Raw genomic sequence first — 17,767 nt, forward strand, 5'->3', positions numbered from 1 at the left:
ACGCCACAGATTCCACAAGTAGAACTCGGAAATACTGGTACAACGCTGATTTTCCACATTAATGCACATAAACGGTTTACTTCACTTTGTTCCCCGAAGCGGTCACAGAAGTAACATACGAAGCAATCCCGCACACTTTATTAAAATATCCACGTTGGCTATCAGATCAAATATCAAATAATTATCGTATGATTTTTAATCATTTGTTGCAACTCACAACGCTGAAACATTAATGACACTGGCAGGAACAATGAAGCAAACTTTATTTACATCGCTTACAAATAGAACTTTGGTTGTAAAAATAGCTGCATTGGGGAGCACTCAAAAAATGAAAATACTATTGCTTTTAAAACAACTATTAAGGTCCCAAATCATAAGAAGGTCATCCATCGCAGGAGGCAAATTAACGGTTGCACATGCAAACAACGGAAAAACATTGTAGGCAAAACTAAACGCACAGCCATATCGATCGCGTGAAAGACTGGAGTATTAACAACAATCATGATATCCCACTCGAAGAGCTCTCGAACAGCGTATAAAAATTCAGCAGCAGATGCTCCACAACTTGATTTTGGCAAAGCTAAACAACCACACACTTAATAATCGAACCACATTTCAAACATAAAAAATCACTTATTACGAATACAAGCGAACAGTTAATCGTTATTTTACTCGTATGTGGTAGATGAATTCGCCAGTAGCGAAAATTTCAATGTTTACAACCTTCATAGCATAATTATAAAGTCTAAGTGCGTTTCGAAAAATCACAACAGAAATACAATACAGCCTATGAAAACTGACGACAAAAATCTACAGAAGTTCCTTACCATGTCGGTGGCTAAGTTCATTGAAGGTGTTTCCGGCCACATGAGTGTGGGTCCAAAGACAATGGCCAGATTTCCCAGTTTCATCCGGTTATGATCTCCGTACTGAGACACTCTATGGATGCCAGATAGCAATAATTAAATGATAATTATAAGTATAATAATACAATCTGGAAGCAGCGTCATCAACCTAACCACATCTGATAATCAAAGGGGAAAACCAAAAACACGATACAGCTTTAATTCTGCGTCTCGGGCAAACCTGTGAAGGTGCTGAAACAGATAACGGAGTGTCTCGCAATTAGGGCCAGGAATCTGGTTGACCAAATCTTTAAATTTCTTTTCGCGCAGGGATTTGTCCGGTATTTCTGCAACGCAACGTGCGAAATAAGCATCATGATGGCCACAAAAGAATACCGATGGTCTACTGCATTTTTTATAACATACTGTTGGCTTTCATCAACGGATCATAAAGGTTAAAAGGGACCATCGGCTCTTTCAGCTCGCGAAAAAACAATTTCAAAAGTCCAGTCAGAACGTTAACATCCTCTTCGCTCTCCATCCCGTTATACTTATCCTGATCAATTTGAAACCGTAGCTTCTGGACCTGGGACAAATTGCCGCTGACCCGATAAATTCCGTCGGTGCACAAATCTGAATACGTTTTAATGAATATCGAGCGGAATAGACGCGAACGAAGCCAAAAGCAAACCTTTCTTTTCGATAGCCGTTACGCATCTCTTGACAAATGCAGGAACGTTACTCTGCTCATGTTCGCATAGCTTCAGAAAGTTGCAGCCGAAAACAGGACCATCTAAGAAAAACAATTCGTAATTTAAAATTATTTGCTGTCATCTTTGACTGTTAGTTATTATACGAGCGTTTACCTATATAAATAATTTCCTCACTTACCAACGCCTGCGTCATAACTGACACATCGTTAAGAATAAATTCGTCACCAGTTACATGTAAAACATATCAGGTACCAAAAATCACCAACTTAGCTTATAAAAAAGGCACCATCACCAGATCTCAAACCTTTTAAATGTATAAAACCTCCCGATGAATTCGTATTTGTCTATTCAAAAGCGATATGAACAACCTTCGCAAGGTTTTATGCCAAACATTCAGGTCACCTCGAATTATGCCTTTCGCTTTCAGGCTTTCCAGGGTTGGTCGGCGACTGAAGAAATTCTTCAATCTCTCAATAATTTTCAACTTTTTCACTTTGATATCGCTCACGGCAATTTCTTCCGTCGGCAATTTTTTCTTCTTGACAACTGCGCTCACAGCCGCAGGGAGATCGAGTTCCTCCTGGGAGGGGGGAGGAAAGCCGTCGGGACGGGTTTTAGTCGATCGTGTGCGTGATAAAATGCGAGCAATACGCGGGGATAACGGCCGTTCCACTTTACTACTAGTCTGATCAGTCTGGGCTGGAAGTACGCGAACAGGGACAAATTCGTCACTGCCCGCTGGTAAACGGGCCAATGTCTGCACTATGCAGTTCACCCAATCTTGACAAGTGGCCTTGTTATCATCCTGGAGCAAGATTTGGGATCCATCTGATGCAGCCACCTGTGTAATATTAACTTATGAGTGTTGTTCTACAAAGGTTAAATAATACCATATAAATGTCTGGTGTGTCATCGTAAAAGAATGACTATTTTCTTTCTGGTCATAATACGATAACGAAAAACAGAAATTAGGGCAAACTGTTCACAATCGATAGCCAACGCGTCGCTGATAAAACTGCCTAGTGCAACAAGCAGTTTCACCTTTTTTTTAATCTGCTCGACAACTACTTACTTCAAACACATTCTTGCGATGTGACTTTTCCTTTGACCATTTTATCGTCGCACCATGTAAATCCATGTTAATCTCTGGCGATTGATCCAACGCAAAAGGAGGCTACAAGAAAACAAGCGTGAATTTACAAAATACTTGAACTTCAATCTGAAAAATCTAAATAACAGTCGGCCAACTTTACCGCACATACCCTAAAAACCACCAAAGAATTATCCATAAGAACAACAAATGCCGGTAGCCACTGTTTCTTGACTCGACGCCCATTTTCTGAAAACTTCGTCACATTGAGAAATCCTTGTAAAATCCCACCCTGAAGATGACACCACAAAAAATGAGCCGAAATACACTTACAAACTCTATGACGGCTAACAACAACAAAAAACTATAAAAAAAAACTGCAAGTGAGCTCATTGCCAACAATTTGCACCTTATCCGACTTCCAAGTTTTTCCCAGAATCATCGTAGGCAGTGTTCTGGAGTTCCTAATTGCACCCGGTTTAGCTCCAAGTTTGTCAAGCTCCAATAGATGCGCTTCGTTTAGCACAACCACTGAGCGGGCCCGAATCGACCGATCCGTGTGCGACATTTTATTGGCAATAATTTGGCGTAATTCATTGAAATCTTTACTGGGCGGTGGACGCTTCGGTGGTATCGGTAATGTGGCTGCCTTCGGTGCGCTTGACTCCGCGGTATTCTCCTTTTCGTTGTCCAAATCTCGGCCAGCATTCACATCTTCCACATCCCGACCTTGAACATCCGCCGCTAGTTTTCCAGGCCTAATCAAGCGACGCAGAGAACCAATAGGCCTGCCATTCGGTATCGGATTGGGCGATGCCGGAAGCTGAAAGTAAATATGCAATTAATCCGCAACAAAGGTATTAGTATGCACCGAGAATCAATCAAATTACATCGCTGTAGATAATCGCTGTCACTCGGCTCTCTGATTCGACAACGGCGATGTTGTTGTTGTTGACAGGAGTGTTTGAAATACTGTCTTGATAATCCGTGTTGACTGACAGATCACCTTGCAGTCGCAATTGCACAGTTTCCGCCGCAACAACAGGCATCACAATTGGTTCTACGTTCGGTGTCACATTAGACTAAAAACCAAATAAACTGCGTCCACCATCGAAAATCATAAGGCTGTGGCACAGTATCTATTAAATGTTTTATAATATGCTCCACTCCTAAAAATTTAATAACGACAGAAAACCAAGGCAAAACAGTTAAATTAATATGCTAACATATCTGTAGGGATTGCTGATGGAAAAAAGCTCTCCTAAAGTGCCAACATCGCATTTAAGTTTTCTCAGAATATGTACATCTTTATAAAATTAGGCCTATTCGCCGAAAACTCACGTCACTATGTAGCTGCATCACTTTTCGAGGGGGCTTCCATGACGATGCGTTACTGCGTGGATGGAAATAATATCTCCGACCAAGTGCATCTTCGAATTCCTCCCAATCTTCGACCGTGCGAACGGGTACATCGTTTGGATTAGGAAAAGGAGGTGCAGAGTGTAAGGTATGCTTCATGTTAACGTATTCAGGATAAGACGAGTCAGAGCCCTTTTCCTGCAAATATGCGTGCAGGTAAAATTCAGATTAAAGGATTACAAGTAAATACAATTTTTCAAAACAATGCGTAATGCCGGAAGCTCTCTGATCTAATAAATCTCTCTAGACTTCTCCAAACCACGCCATGCATCAGTACTATCAGTACGAGCAAGCTAATACCGCGACATACTGGTTGTATAAACATAAAATAATTACGACAAAATTAATGTAACGACGCGAACTTGATCAATTAATATCACATGCGAAATCACGTAACATCGAGGTGTCAATTACTGAAAATCGATCTAAAAACATCTTCACTACATTTGCTTAAATTGGATCACTTATGTTAAACCGCATTGACAGAAAGTCGCAGGCTATTAGTTAATCGACACGCATTTAGATGCGGAAATCAAGCTACTAATTGGGCAAAGTGTCGGCGACAAACTACCGACAATTAATAGGAGACACCAGATAAAAAACGAAAGTTCGCATTGCTGTCATACGGACGAACAGTTCGCTGACCTCGGATAATAACAAAACTCAACCATCAAGTTCATCAACAGATATGCCAACTCTAACTATAGCCGCAACGCATTTTGGCGCATCTCTTTGCCGTCCACGAACAAACGCCGAGCAAACTATCCCTAACAAAACTGATGAAAGTTATCTTAAGTGCGAAAATTGATTCGCTGAAAGGTGCCGAACAAAAATACTGAAATCCGCCACCCGCTAGAAAGCAGCCAACTTTACATAGCAAACAATAAGTCGTGCACCGAATACGAGGTACCGAATTAAAATTAAAATATTCATCGCTCATATGTGAAATAACAGCCAATATTTTTTCGAAGGATAAAGCGATTAGCAACGCCTTAGATATTATTAAGAAAAAAGTAATGAGATACTTTACACGTATTCTCGTAATGCAATTTCAAACAGATCACCATCTTATTATTTTTGCTGCTAAATGGAAATTATGAGGACAAATAAAATGTTTAGTTCCATCCACTCCGCAGGTTAACTTACGTCTTCGGATGTGCCTTTGGACAGATCGACATTCTCATTTAGCACAATGTTGGGTAGTGCATAAACGGGGTTGTCAAAGCACTCTCCGCGTTCTTCATCGCTCGTGGTGGTGGTGTCCGAGTAATACTCCACTGCTTGGTCATCAAAAGAGTCTATTCGATCCAGCAGTGCCGGCTCCGACCGGGAAACACCTCGCCGCGCCGTCAGTGTAATGCTATGCACAATTTCCTCCACACAATGCGTCGGAACATAAAACGGTAACTGTCCACTATCAGCTTGCACATGCCACCAGGTTGGACTGGTTTTGTTCAATAACTGAAACCGATCACCAATATGTAAATGCACAGGTTGTCCTTCCACCGTAGAGTAATGGTAATCGGATACGACGCGGACAGAGGATGTCATTCCCATACAGTAAGCACCGCTACGCTGCCGTGCCCGGTCTTTTTAGTCTGAAACAATAACTTGTAATTAATAAGGCAAACGAAAATCTTAGAAATTTAAAAAATTAGAGCAAACTAGAAAGTATGTAAAACTTACACGCGCATTTTTGCATAAGCTTGAAATTACTTCGTTATAGCAAATCTAACTGTCCAAATCCCGATTCTGACAAGCCACGATCAACGTGTTTTTGCAGCGTCTGCGTTACGGTTACGGTAATTTTCACTCTGAAATCCAACAATAGCAGAAAAACTAGCACGATTAGTTGGGTATGGTAACAAACCACTAGTCCGAATCGCCTGTTAGCGCACTGGTACTATTACGATTTCGCAGATAGGAGACACATAAAGAAGACGAGCTGACATAACGAGTTCACACGAGTACGATTTAGCGATACAATCATGCGTAATTATTAAACTGAATTTCAAAATGTACCATCAAACTAATTCAACAATTCACAACTGGTTGCAGCAAAACCGTACAAGCATGTGGCCCATGGGGAAAAGTTTACGGCAATCAATCACCCGGAAACACCACAATGCCTTAAACTACGCAAACGTTTATCACTATTTGTACAGACAGCTGTAGTAAAAACCTATATCTGCACACTATAAATTCAGATATGGAATATGAGATAACAACATACTTTTTAGATATCACAGCCATCAAGCAATGGTGCACGATTATTACAGCTGTGCACCACTCGCAAGTTAGCAACAGCACCGATCATAAAACATAAACCGACTAGAGCAATTTACAATTATAATACTCTTCATAATACTTTAAATTTTTAACTTATACGGTCTTTATCTTTTTTTACCGGAGCAGCAATGTCAGAATGACCAGCAAACATACACAACCCCAAAATCCTTATCAGTACAAAGCAACAATTAAATTAAGTAATTAAATCATAAAATACGAGTATCAACATAAGATATGCACGGTGCAGGAAAAAAACTACCTACAGGTAATGTTGCGTAACAAAGTTATGCTAATAATGAAAATATTAAACGAAGACCAGAATAATAAACTCCACAGCTGAAAGCCCAATAATAATATATGCAGCAATACAACATACATTATATTAAAATATTCAGTTAATACAATCATCACATATTACTATTATAAAACCTAATTCAACAGGAGACAACACTATTGAATTAGGTTTTTTAATATGTGCTTTATAGTATGTGATGCGTAATCGGCAATCCTTACGACTCACCTATAGCTTTAATTTCGCCTTTCAGGTGTCCAGAATCCCACAACACTTTGATAAAATATGAGCTGAAGAGCTAAATTTCCCAGCAGGTAGCACAATATCATATCCAGTGCAACTACATAATACTACAATTGTGTCTGGCTGTCTTTCCACAGCATCACGATGAGAGGAGCAGGAGCAATCATCAGAAAAATCACGTTTACAGTTTGCTGGCCCACATTGAAGTTAAAAAGCCAGAGCCGTCGTCAAACGCAGCTCAGGTTAATTGCGATTATGCCGAAGGTCCTTCGTCAACAAACCCTTACAAGTTAAAACAGGTTACACGAGTCTCGAGACTGTCATGAGTACTTGCTGGGAGAAGGCGACGATCATTCAGCGATGGAGAAATGTTAACGTGAAGACAACCACCTGTTATGCTTGATTCAGCATAGATGGGCCGCGGAGCATAACGTAATATACGGAGAGCTAGACGTAACGAGCACTGTTTCTTAGTAGATGAAATATCCTATATTTCTTGATCAATCAATAGGTAGTGATGATGCTCTCTGACAATGTGACAACAAATTAAAATAATAAGATTCATGCTAGCCATGTAGCACAAAAATATAGCACGTTTATCAGCTTTTCATTCTTTTGCTAAAACACTAACTGCGCTATTGAACAAGAGATTCATTTCATTTCACGATCAGTGACTCGAGGCCGTGCCAGACGTGAGTCACTACGCTACGCTAAAGATAGAAATCCTTGTGAAGATAAATATATTGCTGAATTTTAAATTTTGATATTTCGCTTCACTGCTACGAAGCTGGTATTCGTATCGATAATCGAGCGAACGGCATAAGCTGAATACTTTTCACGTTTATTTCTACAAATTCGGTTTTAATTTTTAAATATCACAAAAAGTGCATTGCAATTCCGACTAATACTGTAAGTCAAATATCAAATACCGGTAAATGCCACACATGGGCTCTAATTATTGCAAATAATTCAATATTTGTGCACATTTCTGTAGTGCATTGGCTTATGCGCACAAACTCTACATATAAAGTGACTTTCGGATAAGAGAAGGCCGGCTTGAACTTCCGATGCCGTGGTGACAAATCACAAATGTTACGATAGTAACAGGAGAAGTTATATTTAAATGTCAGTAACAAACATTAGATATCGAGAATTCTATTCTCTCGCTACTCTACCTACTACCGTAATTTTAGAATAAACCGTTAGTCCACACGTGTAAGTGATACAGTATAGTTTTTATACCCTATCTTTTAGATTTAAGTTAAATTCCAAAATGACCCATCTTACTTATGCGATACATCATCATTTGTTAATACACTGGTCCGTACAACAAAGTTATCCATTATGTACAGGAAAAAGCCAATTTACAGTAGCAATATCGTAATCCAAAAACAAAACATGAAAAAATGAAAATAATTCATCTGCCCACTAGCGCTAACCCCCATGTCAGCTGGATTTGTTGCCATCTTCGTCATCACTGTGATACTCGTCGTCTTTGCTGCCTTCATGCAGCATCACGTATTCTCTTGAGCTAAAGCCAAACTTTATGACATCTTTTTCCAATAGCTCTACAAATCTTTGGGCTTCAATGCGCTTTCCATTCACGGATGTTCCATTAGCCGAACCGAGATCTATGATGTAGGGCTTCACTCGTCGAACGACTGTCCCATCCTCTTTCTCAGCTGGAATCAGACGGTACTGAATCACCGCGTGCTGCTTGGAACAGGATGGATGGTCAATGGGAATGTCTACGACGCGCCGATCTCGACCTGACATGAGAGAAACATATATTTTGTTCACCGAACATTTAGTGCATGAACATAAGCAATATCAAAATCTACTGTATGCATACTGTACTATCAAAATGACAAAACCTACTGTCAGCATACACTCCGAAATTCCGAATAAAGACAAAGTAGCAGCGAACGATAGAAGTTTTATTTTTGCACAATAACTTTATTTAAAACTCTTATAAATCATGGTACTAATCTTATTCCAACTATTACGGCGTATTAAATGGTATTAAATGGCGTAAGTCTATATATTAAATTAAATGGTATTAAATGGTATTAAATGGCGTATGAAATGGTATTAAATGGTATGGTATTAATGGTATGGTATTAAATGGTATTAAATGGCGTAAGTCTATATAAACATATTTCATCGAATTAGCAAATACGTTTTTACAAGACCTTCATTCTACAGGTAAATAAATTCCACTGGAAAAAGCACTTACAACAAAATTGAAGTGTTTCGCCTCGACTACTGCGTCTAGTCTTCTTCTTATTGCTAAATATTAATTCGGTATTGCACTTTTAACTTATCCACATGACTTATTTCTAACAAATCAGCCATAATCGGGAAGTTCATTTACTATAATTTAAAGGGGCCTTCAGTCATAAAAAGAAGCGAGATTTTACACGAGATACATATACGTCCTTAGTATTTACCAAGCAGATATGCGCTTTGACGGTGAATGTACATGGTGGGCAAGGAGCTATCGCCTTTAAATGGATACAATCGCCATCGTACTTTCGGTTTTCTGGCTTCGTCCGGCTGTGAATACTGAATAACCACCCCGTTTACCGTATTCGTGTCCTCCAGAAGTTTGCCAGACAATCCGAAATTCGGCTTTTCCGTTTTTACATTTGCAGCATTCGGCTCGGGCGGGGGTGAATCAGCCTGGCGACCGTAGCCTGTCTGCACATCCTGTGCATCCGTGGAGGGCCGCGAATTATTACGGTCGCGTTCCCGTTGATCACGCGCGGGTCTTCCTTCACATCCATGTCGTTCGCGATTTTGTTGTCGATGATCGGAGGAGTTACGGCGCTGATCTGGCTGGTCCGTATTACGGTGCCTACGGTCTCGTTCCCTGTGCGAGTCGTCTCGCCTGGAATGCGAATCACTGGGTTCCCGAGATGCATGTCTACGCTGCGTCCGCTCTGTTTGCGAGTTTCGAGGGCGGTCATGGGCTGATGTGGAAGGTGATTGCGATCTTCTTCGTTTTGCAAAACGCTCTTCTGGGGACCGTCGCCGATCCGCATCCAAATTGCGCCGTCTCACCTCGTTCCCCTAAGAGTAAGTAACAAAACTCAACAAGAACAGAAGCGCTCAACCTCTACCAACACAACACGAGCGAAAACACCGATCACCAAATAATTATATTACAATAATGCTGATTTTTCCTTAAATTATGCGTTACAGTAAACTGTTAACCCAGATCACATTAGGCAGTGAGAATGGGAACGGTGGAAGTGGAACCTCGAAAACGGCTAACATCAATAAAGGACAAATAGGACATTGCACACGCTGATCTGAGACGATCACAACCATGAGGGTACCTCGTACTTACATCTTTCCCTCTGTTGTGTTTCGGTGAGGAAGGCATTAGTAAAAGCTATAACGATTCTCTGTAACCCAACGTTTGAAAAATTTATAAATATTCGCGAATTCGCCTACGAAAAGTAGAAAAACTGTAAATTTCCGAAGCATGGAAGATTTTGAGCAGCATATCCGTACGGACGTCGTGTTAAAATGTGAAACAAAACAGATGAAAACAAAACTGTTGACTACTTACTTCCGGCGATTAAGACATCCGGCCGAAAGCAGCGTCAAGCCATTGCACTCAAAGTCTCAAAACCTTCTGACATGAGTAAAAAAATGAATCATCTCCCGCCGCCCGCGGCATAAAAAAAGCTCTATTTTCCACTTGTCAGTTGTCAGAGGCCTCAGGCCATCGCACTCGCAATACTGTATCGTGTACTAGTATTACAAACATATTTTCTGGTTTTGTTTCCGTTTGCCAGTTTGTGGATTATTTATAATTTGTCAGCAGTGTGGAACCCTCTGATTCTTTCCCTCCTACCGGTCTATTTTTAAACACGTAAGCGGTAAGTATTCAAAGGGTTTTGACCGAAAAACCATTGGATCATCATCCCCTTCCCATTTAGTTTTCTTTTGTTTTATACATTTATGATTTTAGTCATTTTACCATGCGCCTGCTCAAACCGCAATCACTGTTCATAGGTACGCCGTACGGGAGTCGCTCTCTCCTTCTTCTCCAAGAATTCCCCCCCTCGATCCCAGCAAGATGGCCAATAATCCCAAAGTCTTCATGGACATCACCATCGACAACGCCAAGGCCGGCCGCATCATGATGGAGCTGCGCGCCGATGTCGTGCCCAAGACGGCCGAGAATTTTCGCGCTCTGTGCACCGGGGTCAAGGGTTTCGGCTATAAGGCCGAAATTATGGCCGAAACCCTTGACCCTGGTGATTAAGCCGAATGCCCATTGTTTTGGGGGCGATATTGGGGAAGGAATGGGCCCCTGCGGCAAGTCGATCTACGGGAGTAAATTCGAGGATGAGAATTTCCAGCTGAAACACGACGGTTACGGTATCCTGTCCATTGAAAACCGGGGACGCGACACCAACGGCAGCCAGTTCTTCTTGTGCACTGCTCCAACCGAGTCGATAGACGGCAAGCACGTCGTCTTCGGGAATGTTGTGGAGGGCTTGGACATCGTCAAGAAGATGGAAGAGCAGGGCACTCAGAGCGGCCAACCCAAGTCCAAGGTCGTTATTGACAACTGCGGGGAACTGAAGTATGCTGGATTTAATATCATCTGTCAGATAGGTGAGTTCCGTTTAATTTGGGAAACCCCGTTATGCCACTAATATTAGCATCAGAGTTGCCGTAATTCTGAATTTTCCATCCCCATTCACATTTCCATATTTTCTCTCCTCTTTCCGCCATTTGTTATCGGCTAATAACATTTCTGCTTTGAAACATACAGAAAGCCCATTCTCATTCCATTTTGCTTTTCTCTGGTCTTACTATTTTATTAATTATGTTTAGATGTCACGACCGAATTTTTCACGCAGAAGTTTGGTCATATGATGGAAGTGCCCACTGCCTACAGTTGGTGTATTCCTCTATCTCGCTGGTGAAGTGGCTCGATTGGCACGCTACATAGAAAGGGAGTCAGAGTCGATCGTTATGCTGGCCGCTACTGAGACCTCACTGACGCTGCTACTGAAAGGAAAGCAAGAAACCCGGCAGAATTTGGTCAAAGAACTGACGTAAGATTACGACTAGTAAAGACGAAAAACAAATTAAAAAGTATAGAACGCGATTGGTTTAACTTTCGAATGACTATAGTACCGTATCTGTAGCGTTCATACTGTACAAAATTTCGGCAAGTGCAGGGTAACAGTACGTTTATCTTATAACTTGTTGCATTTAGGAATATTAATGCAGACTTGTCCACCAAAGGGATTACAATCCACATTCCCGTTCTTTTTAAATTCGACACGCGTGGTTTTGAACCGGAGAACATTACGCTGAAGACGCTGAACGGTCAGCTGGCGGTGCAGGCCAAGCGCCAGGAAACCGACGGGGAATATCATTGCGCTCGTCAGCTTGATATGACGGTTAGAATTCCGGAGGAGGTTAATGTGGAGGAACTGAAAGGTTACATTAGTGGCGACGGATTCTTACATATGGAATCGTTGTACACGGCACCGGCTATCGAGCAGAAGGAGGAGTTCCGGGAGATTCCCATCACCCATGAATAACCCAAAGCCGTGGAACAGGCCAAGAAGTGAGAAAGCGGCCGCGAATGGGACCAGCACGACTGAATGGTAAAAGTTAATTCTCTATTTATCGTTTGTTTCGCACGGTTTCATTTTTTTGTAACTCCAGTGATGGAATTAATTCCCTGGTAATTTTTTTGTCGGCTCTAGCCGTTATAATCTTGATGAGGAAATGGTGAGTTTCTTGTGGTCTCAAACGATTGATCTTTCTGCTGGTACATGATATCATGATGCTGGTCTCATGTTGCATTTATCGACAGTCCGCTGCTTGATTTAGCGAATTAATCTGTTTGTATTTTGCGTTATAATAAAATACAATTCTGGAAATCGTTGTCTTTTGGGCTGCTTAATTTCCCAATATTACGTTCTAGAGCAAAACATATCTTAACGGTGTAAAGGCCAGAATAGGAACAGAATCTTTCATACTGGTATGACCGTTTAAAAAATAATCCGCGTTAGATATGTATGTGTGAAACCGAAGCACTTCTCCAACTTTGAAATCGAAATCCAGACACGGGTTCAGCTCACCATGAATTTTGCCAGTACTAATCGCAATTAAAACATTCGATTTCCGAATGAAACTGCTTGCGAATTAGGCAATTCGTACAACACTAACAACAGCGTACATCGAGGAAACATGCTGCAGCTTGCAAGTAAATATGCAGGTACTGTCGGGTATTATGATCGCGACTTCGGAGTATTTCCTGCCCTAATATCTGCTGAATCCCCGTGATCGTATATAATTCCTACGAGACAGCTGACTTTTAGCACATTTGCGAAACAGTCGCGGGAATTTACGGCGACGATTGAATGTGACGAAGATGTAAACACTTACAGCATCATTAACAACTGCTCTTGTTGTCCTAAGTTATTTGTGGATGTGCCATCTGGGCAAGCAGGCAAGACTACGTCGGATATACCACACCAAGCATTTTCTGCCCAGTATCAAACTTCGTTATTTTATTCCGAAGCGCTCACATTAATGTTGCAATAGCAGTGTTCCTTTTTGTCACGGAAGTATTCTTATCGCGTCCAAATTTGATGCAGTGGAAGGTACAATATCTATATTTGTTTGTGGGTAAAAATTGCTGTTCTCGCAGGGATGGTTGTATACGACATTTTGATCATACAGCATTCCAGCTCAGTGTCCAATTATCCGTTGATAAAGTGTACTTCGTATTCATATACAGTAACCAGTTGTTCCGGCGTTCATCGATTCCTTGATCTCACCCATATTTTTAATTCCTGCGAAAACTGTTATATATAAGCGGTGTATTATGGCCATGGAGAAGGTCATTCCTGTGTGGCATATTCTCTCCATTTTCCTTCCCTTACCGAATATTCCCGAATACGGTAACATCGATAAACCGAAGCGTATGTCCTCCAACATTGTCACCGTGATTAGCTTCTCTAAGACAGTTATTACTTGTATGTCATTCTAGTGACCTTTTATGTTGAGCCTTTCAGTAAACGTAGCTAACCGCATCTAAGAAAATGCTGATTACTATAATCCGCACACATTAAAAACGTACATAAATTAGTACCAGAATAAGAGACCTACGGTAATTACCTTTAATATCTAATTATCATTAACTGTCTTGAGATTCTCATCCTAATTTCATGTCCATCTGGGCTGTCAGCGACTCCCCAGCGCAAAATTTGACATCCAAAATGCTGGAAAGCGGCCTGTGCAGTTAACCCCCACAGGGCCTACTTATGACCATTTGCCCCAGTGTGCAGGCCTCCATTTTCAGGCATCCTTTTTCAGGCATAAGGAAAAGGCCGCAGGAGAGGCCTGTCGGAGGGCTGCCAAAGGTCAAATGGTGGCCTGCACGCGTATATTACGGCCTAGAATATGGCCTTCAGCGGCTTTTGTACATATGCTGCAGCAGGCTGCAATTAGCCCAGCTTGTGGTTTTATGGATACGCCCAGATCAAAAATGAATTTTAATAACCCAGTTGACAAAAATCTGCACAAAAATACAACCGTTTACGATTTCAGCACCGTCTAAAACACCGCAAGAATAAACCGAAGAAATATGACTCAACTGGTAAATAAAACTAATGAAACACCTTTCATCGAAATTCATGTCGACTCGAAATGCTACGCGAGTAGAAACAAAAAATTAATTCAAAGACACCAAATCGTTTGAGTAAACGCAAACACAGCCACAAACAATTGAGTACAACACGAAACAGATAAAAAAAACAGAGAATTGCGAACAAACAAGTGCCCTGTGCATAAAACAGCGGCGTGGTCTTAAAACCGAAACTAATTATTCGTCCCCAATCAGGCCGTTGATGGTAGCGTCATAGCCCGCCGCATCGACCATGCTGTCCTCGTGCATCATGGGATCCATATCCCCATCATCCTCGTCCATACCCACTGGGTTTCCGCTTCTCCGCTTCCGTCTTCCGCTTCCGGCTCCGCATCCGCGTTGTTAGAAGCGACACCTGCAGCCCGCTTCCGGTCATCCTCGGCCTTGCGCTCCGCTTTAGCCTTTTCCAGAATAGTGCTTACTTTCTTACGATACTGCTGAACATTCAACTCGTCTTTTCCTTTATAAGCCGCCCAGCGCTCCATCACACCTAACAGAAGAGTTATAAAGTTAACAAAGAAACTACAGTATAATAAAGCATAAATTAATTAGCTAGATGCTAGGTACATAAACAAATAATACATTGACTTTTATGCAAAGTTACAAAATAAACGCACAATTTATGCTTTATTATACTGTAGTTTACTGTAGTTTACAATCTTTTTAGTGGGGCGCAGACTATTTTAAACGAAGTGCAGGTAATCATGTTGTTCCTCCGGGCTCCGTAAAAAACTGCTCTTAACTCAGACTTATTTTTCGGTTTTTTTAATTATAAACACATTGCTTTTTCAAAGTTCATTGCACAGTTGCATTTGTACGTAGAGACAACAAACAAACTCTCGGTATCGTCATTTCGTCCTCCGCCATCTATTTGTCGGATACCTCAAAGTATTAATGTCAAAGAGTGGAAGGCATCCGATTTCCGTAACTGGATACTCTATTTCTCTATTCGATCGATGGTTGGTTTGCTGCCCGACGAATACCTTAACCACTGATCCCTTTTGGTGGATGCTTACACGATTCTCAACAGTTCCAAAATCCGTGTTGATGACCTTGAGCGTGCTTCGCGAAGCCTTACTAAATTTTCTGATGACTTCCCAAGTTTGTTTGGTAAGAAATATATTGATCGTGATTACCTACCGTGACTGCTAACGCGTGCTTAAATTCCCATGCATTTCAGATCCAGAAAATTTCGGCATAAATTTCCATGGGTTACAGCACCTAACGGAGCAGGTGGACCTCTGGGGTCCGTTATTTGCCTCCGATCTTTTCGCATTTAAATCAAAAAATGGGTGGTTGACCCGGCATTCTTATGCGAAACACAATGTTACCCGTAGCCTGATGCGAACCTTACTCGGCTCACAAATTCTGCAGGAGAAAGCTGACCCTGTTTCCATTCCAGCAGAGGTGCACTTAATACGCATTATCCAAGGAAAGAGGTATAACTTTAAATGCCGGAAAGTTTCCGGCATCGCAAGAAATTAAAGTATGTGGTTGGTATATACGTACATATGTACCGCAGCATTCGTTCATGAGAAGAACATCATTCCGCATCCTGCTTATGATAAAATTTTTTTTTCGTAATCTGTCCATGTACGGGAATACAATGGAATGCAAAATTAACCGGACGCTGGCCGATATATATCCGGCAGAGCACCGCCGGTATCCTCCGCTTTTAAGTTAATCTTGCAGTCCATTGTACGTACAGATAGGGGTTTACATAACTTTATATGATATTCCTATGACTCTCATTGCTTTTAGAGGTAAGAAAGGGTGGACCGGTGCAGGATGGCGGTCATGGTCGGCGGCAATTAGTTCTCCAGACTGTTCCTTAATACCACAAGAACACCCATGTAAAAACCACGTTTTGAAAGGCCTCAAAACAGCAGTTATTGACGGAATAAGCGTGTGGACGGATGCATACCGAAAACCAAAACGAACACTGGTCAAATATTTCTTAGTGACCAACAGACGGACAAAACAAAAGAAATACGTACGGGTTCATCAGCTCCTTATGTGCAGCGATTGTATCCAGTTACTTTTCATCGGCTACATAATGCGGCCCGAATTTATTGAGCCGAATATTGTCAGGCTTTTTTCGCACCATACTCCGTAAGTTTTTGGATATTTTAAAAAAAGATAAAACTGGATAGCAGAATAGCAACAACATGCATATTATTTGCAGGATTATATATGAAAATAATATTCAGTCGAAAAAAATAATTTCGCTAACATACAGTAACATATTTTTACTTGTCGTTGTGTTCTTCCGGTTTTGCATCACATTCACAATTGTCTGAACATATGTACTTGTGGTCACTGCTTTTTAAAAAATTGTTAATATAGCATGCGCTGCGCGCTGTTATATGTTTATTATTTTATTTAACGTCTGTGCTTTAGTTAACGGGGAAGATTTCTCTGATGGGAGAAATCTGTTGATAAACGCCCACCTGAACTTGCAGCCTCTCTCTGCCCTTCAACCGCTCGCCTGCCTCCTACTACGCCGGATCCGGGTTACTTGCGCCGCTAAGCCTATAAAAAGCCCCTGCACACCGGCTGCCGGCTTCATTATTGCAGCTAGTTACTTGCAAAATTTTTTTTCGCTCTCGGGCGTCCTTAGGGCGCTTCGCACCGTGTTGTTGTTGGCACTTCGGTGCCCTTTCGTTCCCCCCATGTCTGTAGCGATTCTGTCATGTATTGTGTTAACGAAAATAAAGTGAGGTACCAGCGTTTATAGTAGCTAATTTGTTCAAATTTAACTGCAGCGACTTCCTCCTCACCGCTCAAGATATGGAACTTCAAGAATGCGTTACCTTAATTCAACCTGACTATGCGGATGTGATTGTGCTGGACAAGACACGATATTCTTCTTAAATTTTTTATACATATTTTAATTGTATGAACGGACGTATTGAAGTGAAGTTGAAATGGAATTTGTTGGCAGTCACCAAATGGAAGTAAAAATATAGCAGGAAACCTCGTATTGCTAAATTTGCGTGCCGGGTTTAAATTCGTAGAACTGATAATTCGTAAAACTAATGAAGTATACCAGTACGAGTAAAGCTTAATGATTACCCAGCATTAGTAAAGCTCGGAAGCCCATACTGATACACCTCGTACTCGTAAATCTCGTACTGATGAACCAGTACGAGTAAAACTCGGAAGCCTTCTTTTGGGCCTTTG

At 41.3% G+C, this 17,767-nt stretch overlaps 4 protein-coding genes and 1 pseudogene across 5 annotated transcripts; 3 read left to right on the forward strand and 2 right to left on the reverse strand.

The window, feature by feature from the left end:
- Window positions 1-245: 245 nt before the first annotated feature.
- Window positions 246-7,512, reverse strand: LOC129598703 (rho GTPase-activating protein 15-like). 2 transcript variants are annotated; one of them, XM_055496731.1, is made up of 13 exons: window positions 6,877-7,512; window positions 5,214-5,665; window positions 3,990-4,205; window positions 3,539-3,730; window positions 3,058-3,471; window positions 2,821-2,940; window positions 2,631-2,732; window positions 1,961-2,399; window positions 1,537-1,638; window positions 1,272-1,478; window positions 1,087-1,192; window positions 828-939; window positions 246-580 (listed from the first exon to the last, which is right to left on the reverse strand). In XM_055496731.1, exons 2-13 carry the CDS (start codon window positions 5,622-5,624, stop codon window positions 500-502), a joined length of 2,502 nt encoding a protein of 833 aa, XP_055352706.1. In that variant the 5' UTR covers window positions 5,625-5,665; window positions 6,877-7,512; the 3' UTR covers window positions 246-499. The 2 variants fall into 2 exon arrangements, with proteins under 2 accessions (XP_055352706.1, XP_055352707.1); XM_055496732.1 differs by lacking the exon at window positions 6,877-7,512 and adding an exon at window positions 5,754-5,941.
- Window positions 7,513-8,196: 684 nt separating this feature from the next.
- On the reverse strand, window positions 8,197-10,516 carry LOC129598704 (smad nuclear-interacting protein 1-like). The gene is made up of 3 exons (XM_055496733.1): window positions 10,244-10,516; window positions 9,342-9,963; window positions 8,197-8,660 (listed from the first exon to the last, which is right to left on the reverse strand). The coding sequence occupies exons 1-3, from the start codon at window positions 10,277-10,279 to the stop codon at window positions 8,338-8,340; spliced, it is 981 nt and encodes a 326-aa protein (XP_055352708.1). The 5' UTR covers window positions 10,280-10,516; the 3' UTR covers window positions 8,197-8,337.
- A 116-nt stretch (window positions 10,517-10,632) lies between these two features.
- On the forward strand, window positions 10,633-11,880 carry LOC129598705 (peptidyl-prolyl cis-trans isomerase-like; annotated as a pseudogene).
- On the forward strand, window positions 11,841-12,812 carry LOC129598706 (heat shock protein 30-like). The gene is made up of 2 exons (XM_055496735.1): window positions 11,841-11,972; window positions 12,137-12,812. The coding sequence occupies exons 1-2, from the start codon at window positions 11,890-11,892 to the stop codon at window positions 12,465-12,467; spliced, it is 414 nt and encodes a 137-aa protein (XP_055352710.1). The 5' UTR covers window positions 11,841-11,889; the 3' UTR covers window positions 12,468-12,812.
- A 2,776-nt stretch (window positions 12,813-15,588) lies between these two features.
- On the forward strand, window positions 15,589-17,122 carry LOC129598690 (uncharacterized). The gene is made up of 4 exons (XM_055496714.1): window positions 15,589-15,694; window positions 15,765-16,023; window positions 16,346-16,696; window positions 17,047-17,122. Exons 2-4 carry the CDS (start codon window positions 15,926-15,928, stop codon window positions 17,120-17,122), a joined length of 525 nt encoding a protein of 174 aa, XP_055352689.1. The 5' UTR covers window positions 15,589-15,694; window positions 15,765-15,925.
- The last annotated feature ends 645 nt before the right edge of the window (window positions 17,123-17,767 follow it).

Source organism: Paramacrobiotus metropolitanus, unplaced genomic scaffold, assembly GCF_019649055.1.
Source record: "Paramacrobiotus metropolitanus isolate TYO unplaced genomic scaffold, Prichtersi_v1.0 Parri_scaffold0000127, whole genome shotgun sequence".
Taxonomy (NCBI): domain Eukaryota; kingdom Metazoa; phylum Tardigrada; class Eutardigrada; order Parachela; family Macrobiotidae; genus Paramacrobiotus; species Paramacrobiotus metropolitanus.

Excerpts from the sequence above, each read along its gene's own strand:
- LOC129598703 (XM_055496731.1), bottom strand. The coding sequence starts at position 5,624 with ATGGGAATGACATCCTCTGTCCGCGTCGTATCCGATTACCATTACTCT. Across the intron at positions 3,731-3,989 it reads TGATGCAGCTACATAGTGAC|TCTAATGTGACACCGAACGT; the intron begins GTGAGTTTTCGG and ends TTTGGTTTTTAG. Across the intron at positions 1,639-1,960 it reads AGCGAAAGGCATAATTCGAG|ATGGTCCTGTTTTCGGCTGC; the intron begins GTGACCTGAATG and ends TGTTTTTCTTAG.
- LOC129598704 (XM_055496733.1), bottom strand. The coding sequence starts at position 10,279 with ATGCCTTCCTCACCGAAACACAACAGAGGGAAAGAT. Across the intron at positions 9,964-10,243 it reads AACACAACAGAGGGAAAGAT|GGGAACGAGGTGAGACGGCG; the intron begins GTAAGTACGAGG and ends ACTTACTCTTAG. Across the intron at positions 8,661-9,341 it reads TCAAAGCGCATATCTGCTTG|GTCGAGATCGGCGCGTCGTA; the intron begins GTAAATACTAAG and ends CTCTCATGTCAG.
- LOC129598706 (XM_055496735.1), top strand. The coding sequence starts at position 11,890 with ATGCTGGCCGCTACTGAGACCTCACTGACGCTGCTACTGAAAGGAAAG. Across the intron at positions 11,973-12,136 it reads AATTTGGTCAAAGAACTGAC|GAATATTAATGCAGACTTGT; the intron begins GTAAGATTACGA and ends TGTTGCATTTAG.
- LOC129598690 (XM_055496714.1), top strand. The coding sequence starts at position 15,926 with ATGCGAACCTTACTCGGCTCACAAATTCTGCAGGAGAAAGCTGACCCT. Across the intron at positions 16,024-16,345 it reads CGCATTATCCAAGGAAAGAG|AGGTAAGAAAGGGTGGACCG; the intron begins GTATAACTTTAA and ends CATTGCTTTTAG. Across the intron at positions 16,697-17,046 it reads CTTTTTTCGCACCATACTCC|CCTCTCTCTGCCCTTCAACC; the intron begins GTAAGTTTTTGG and ends CTGAACTTGCAG.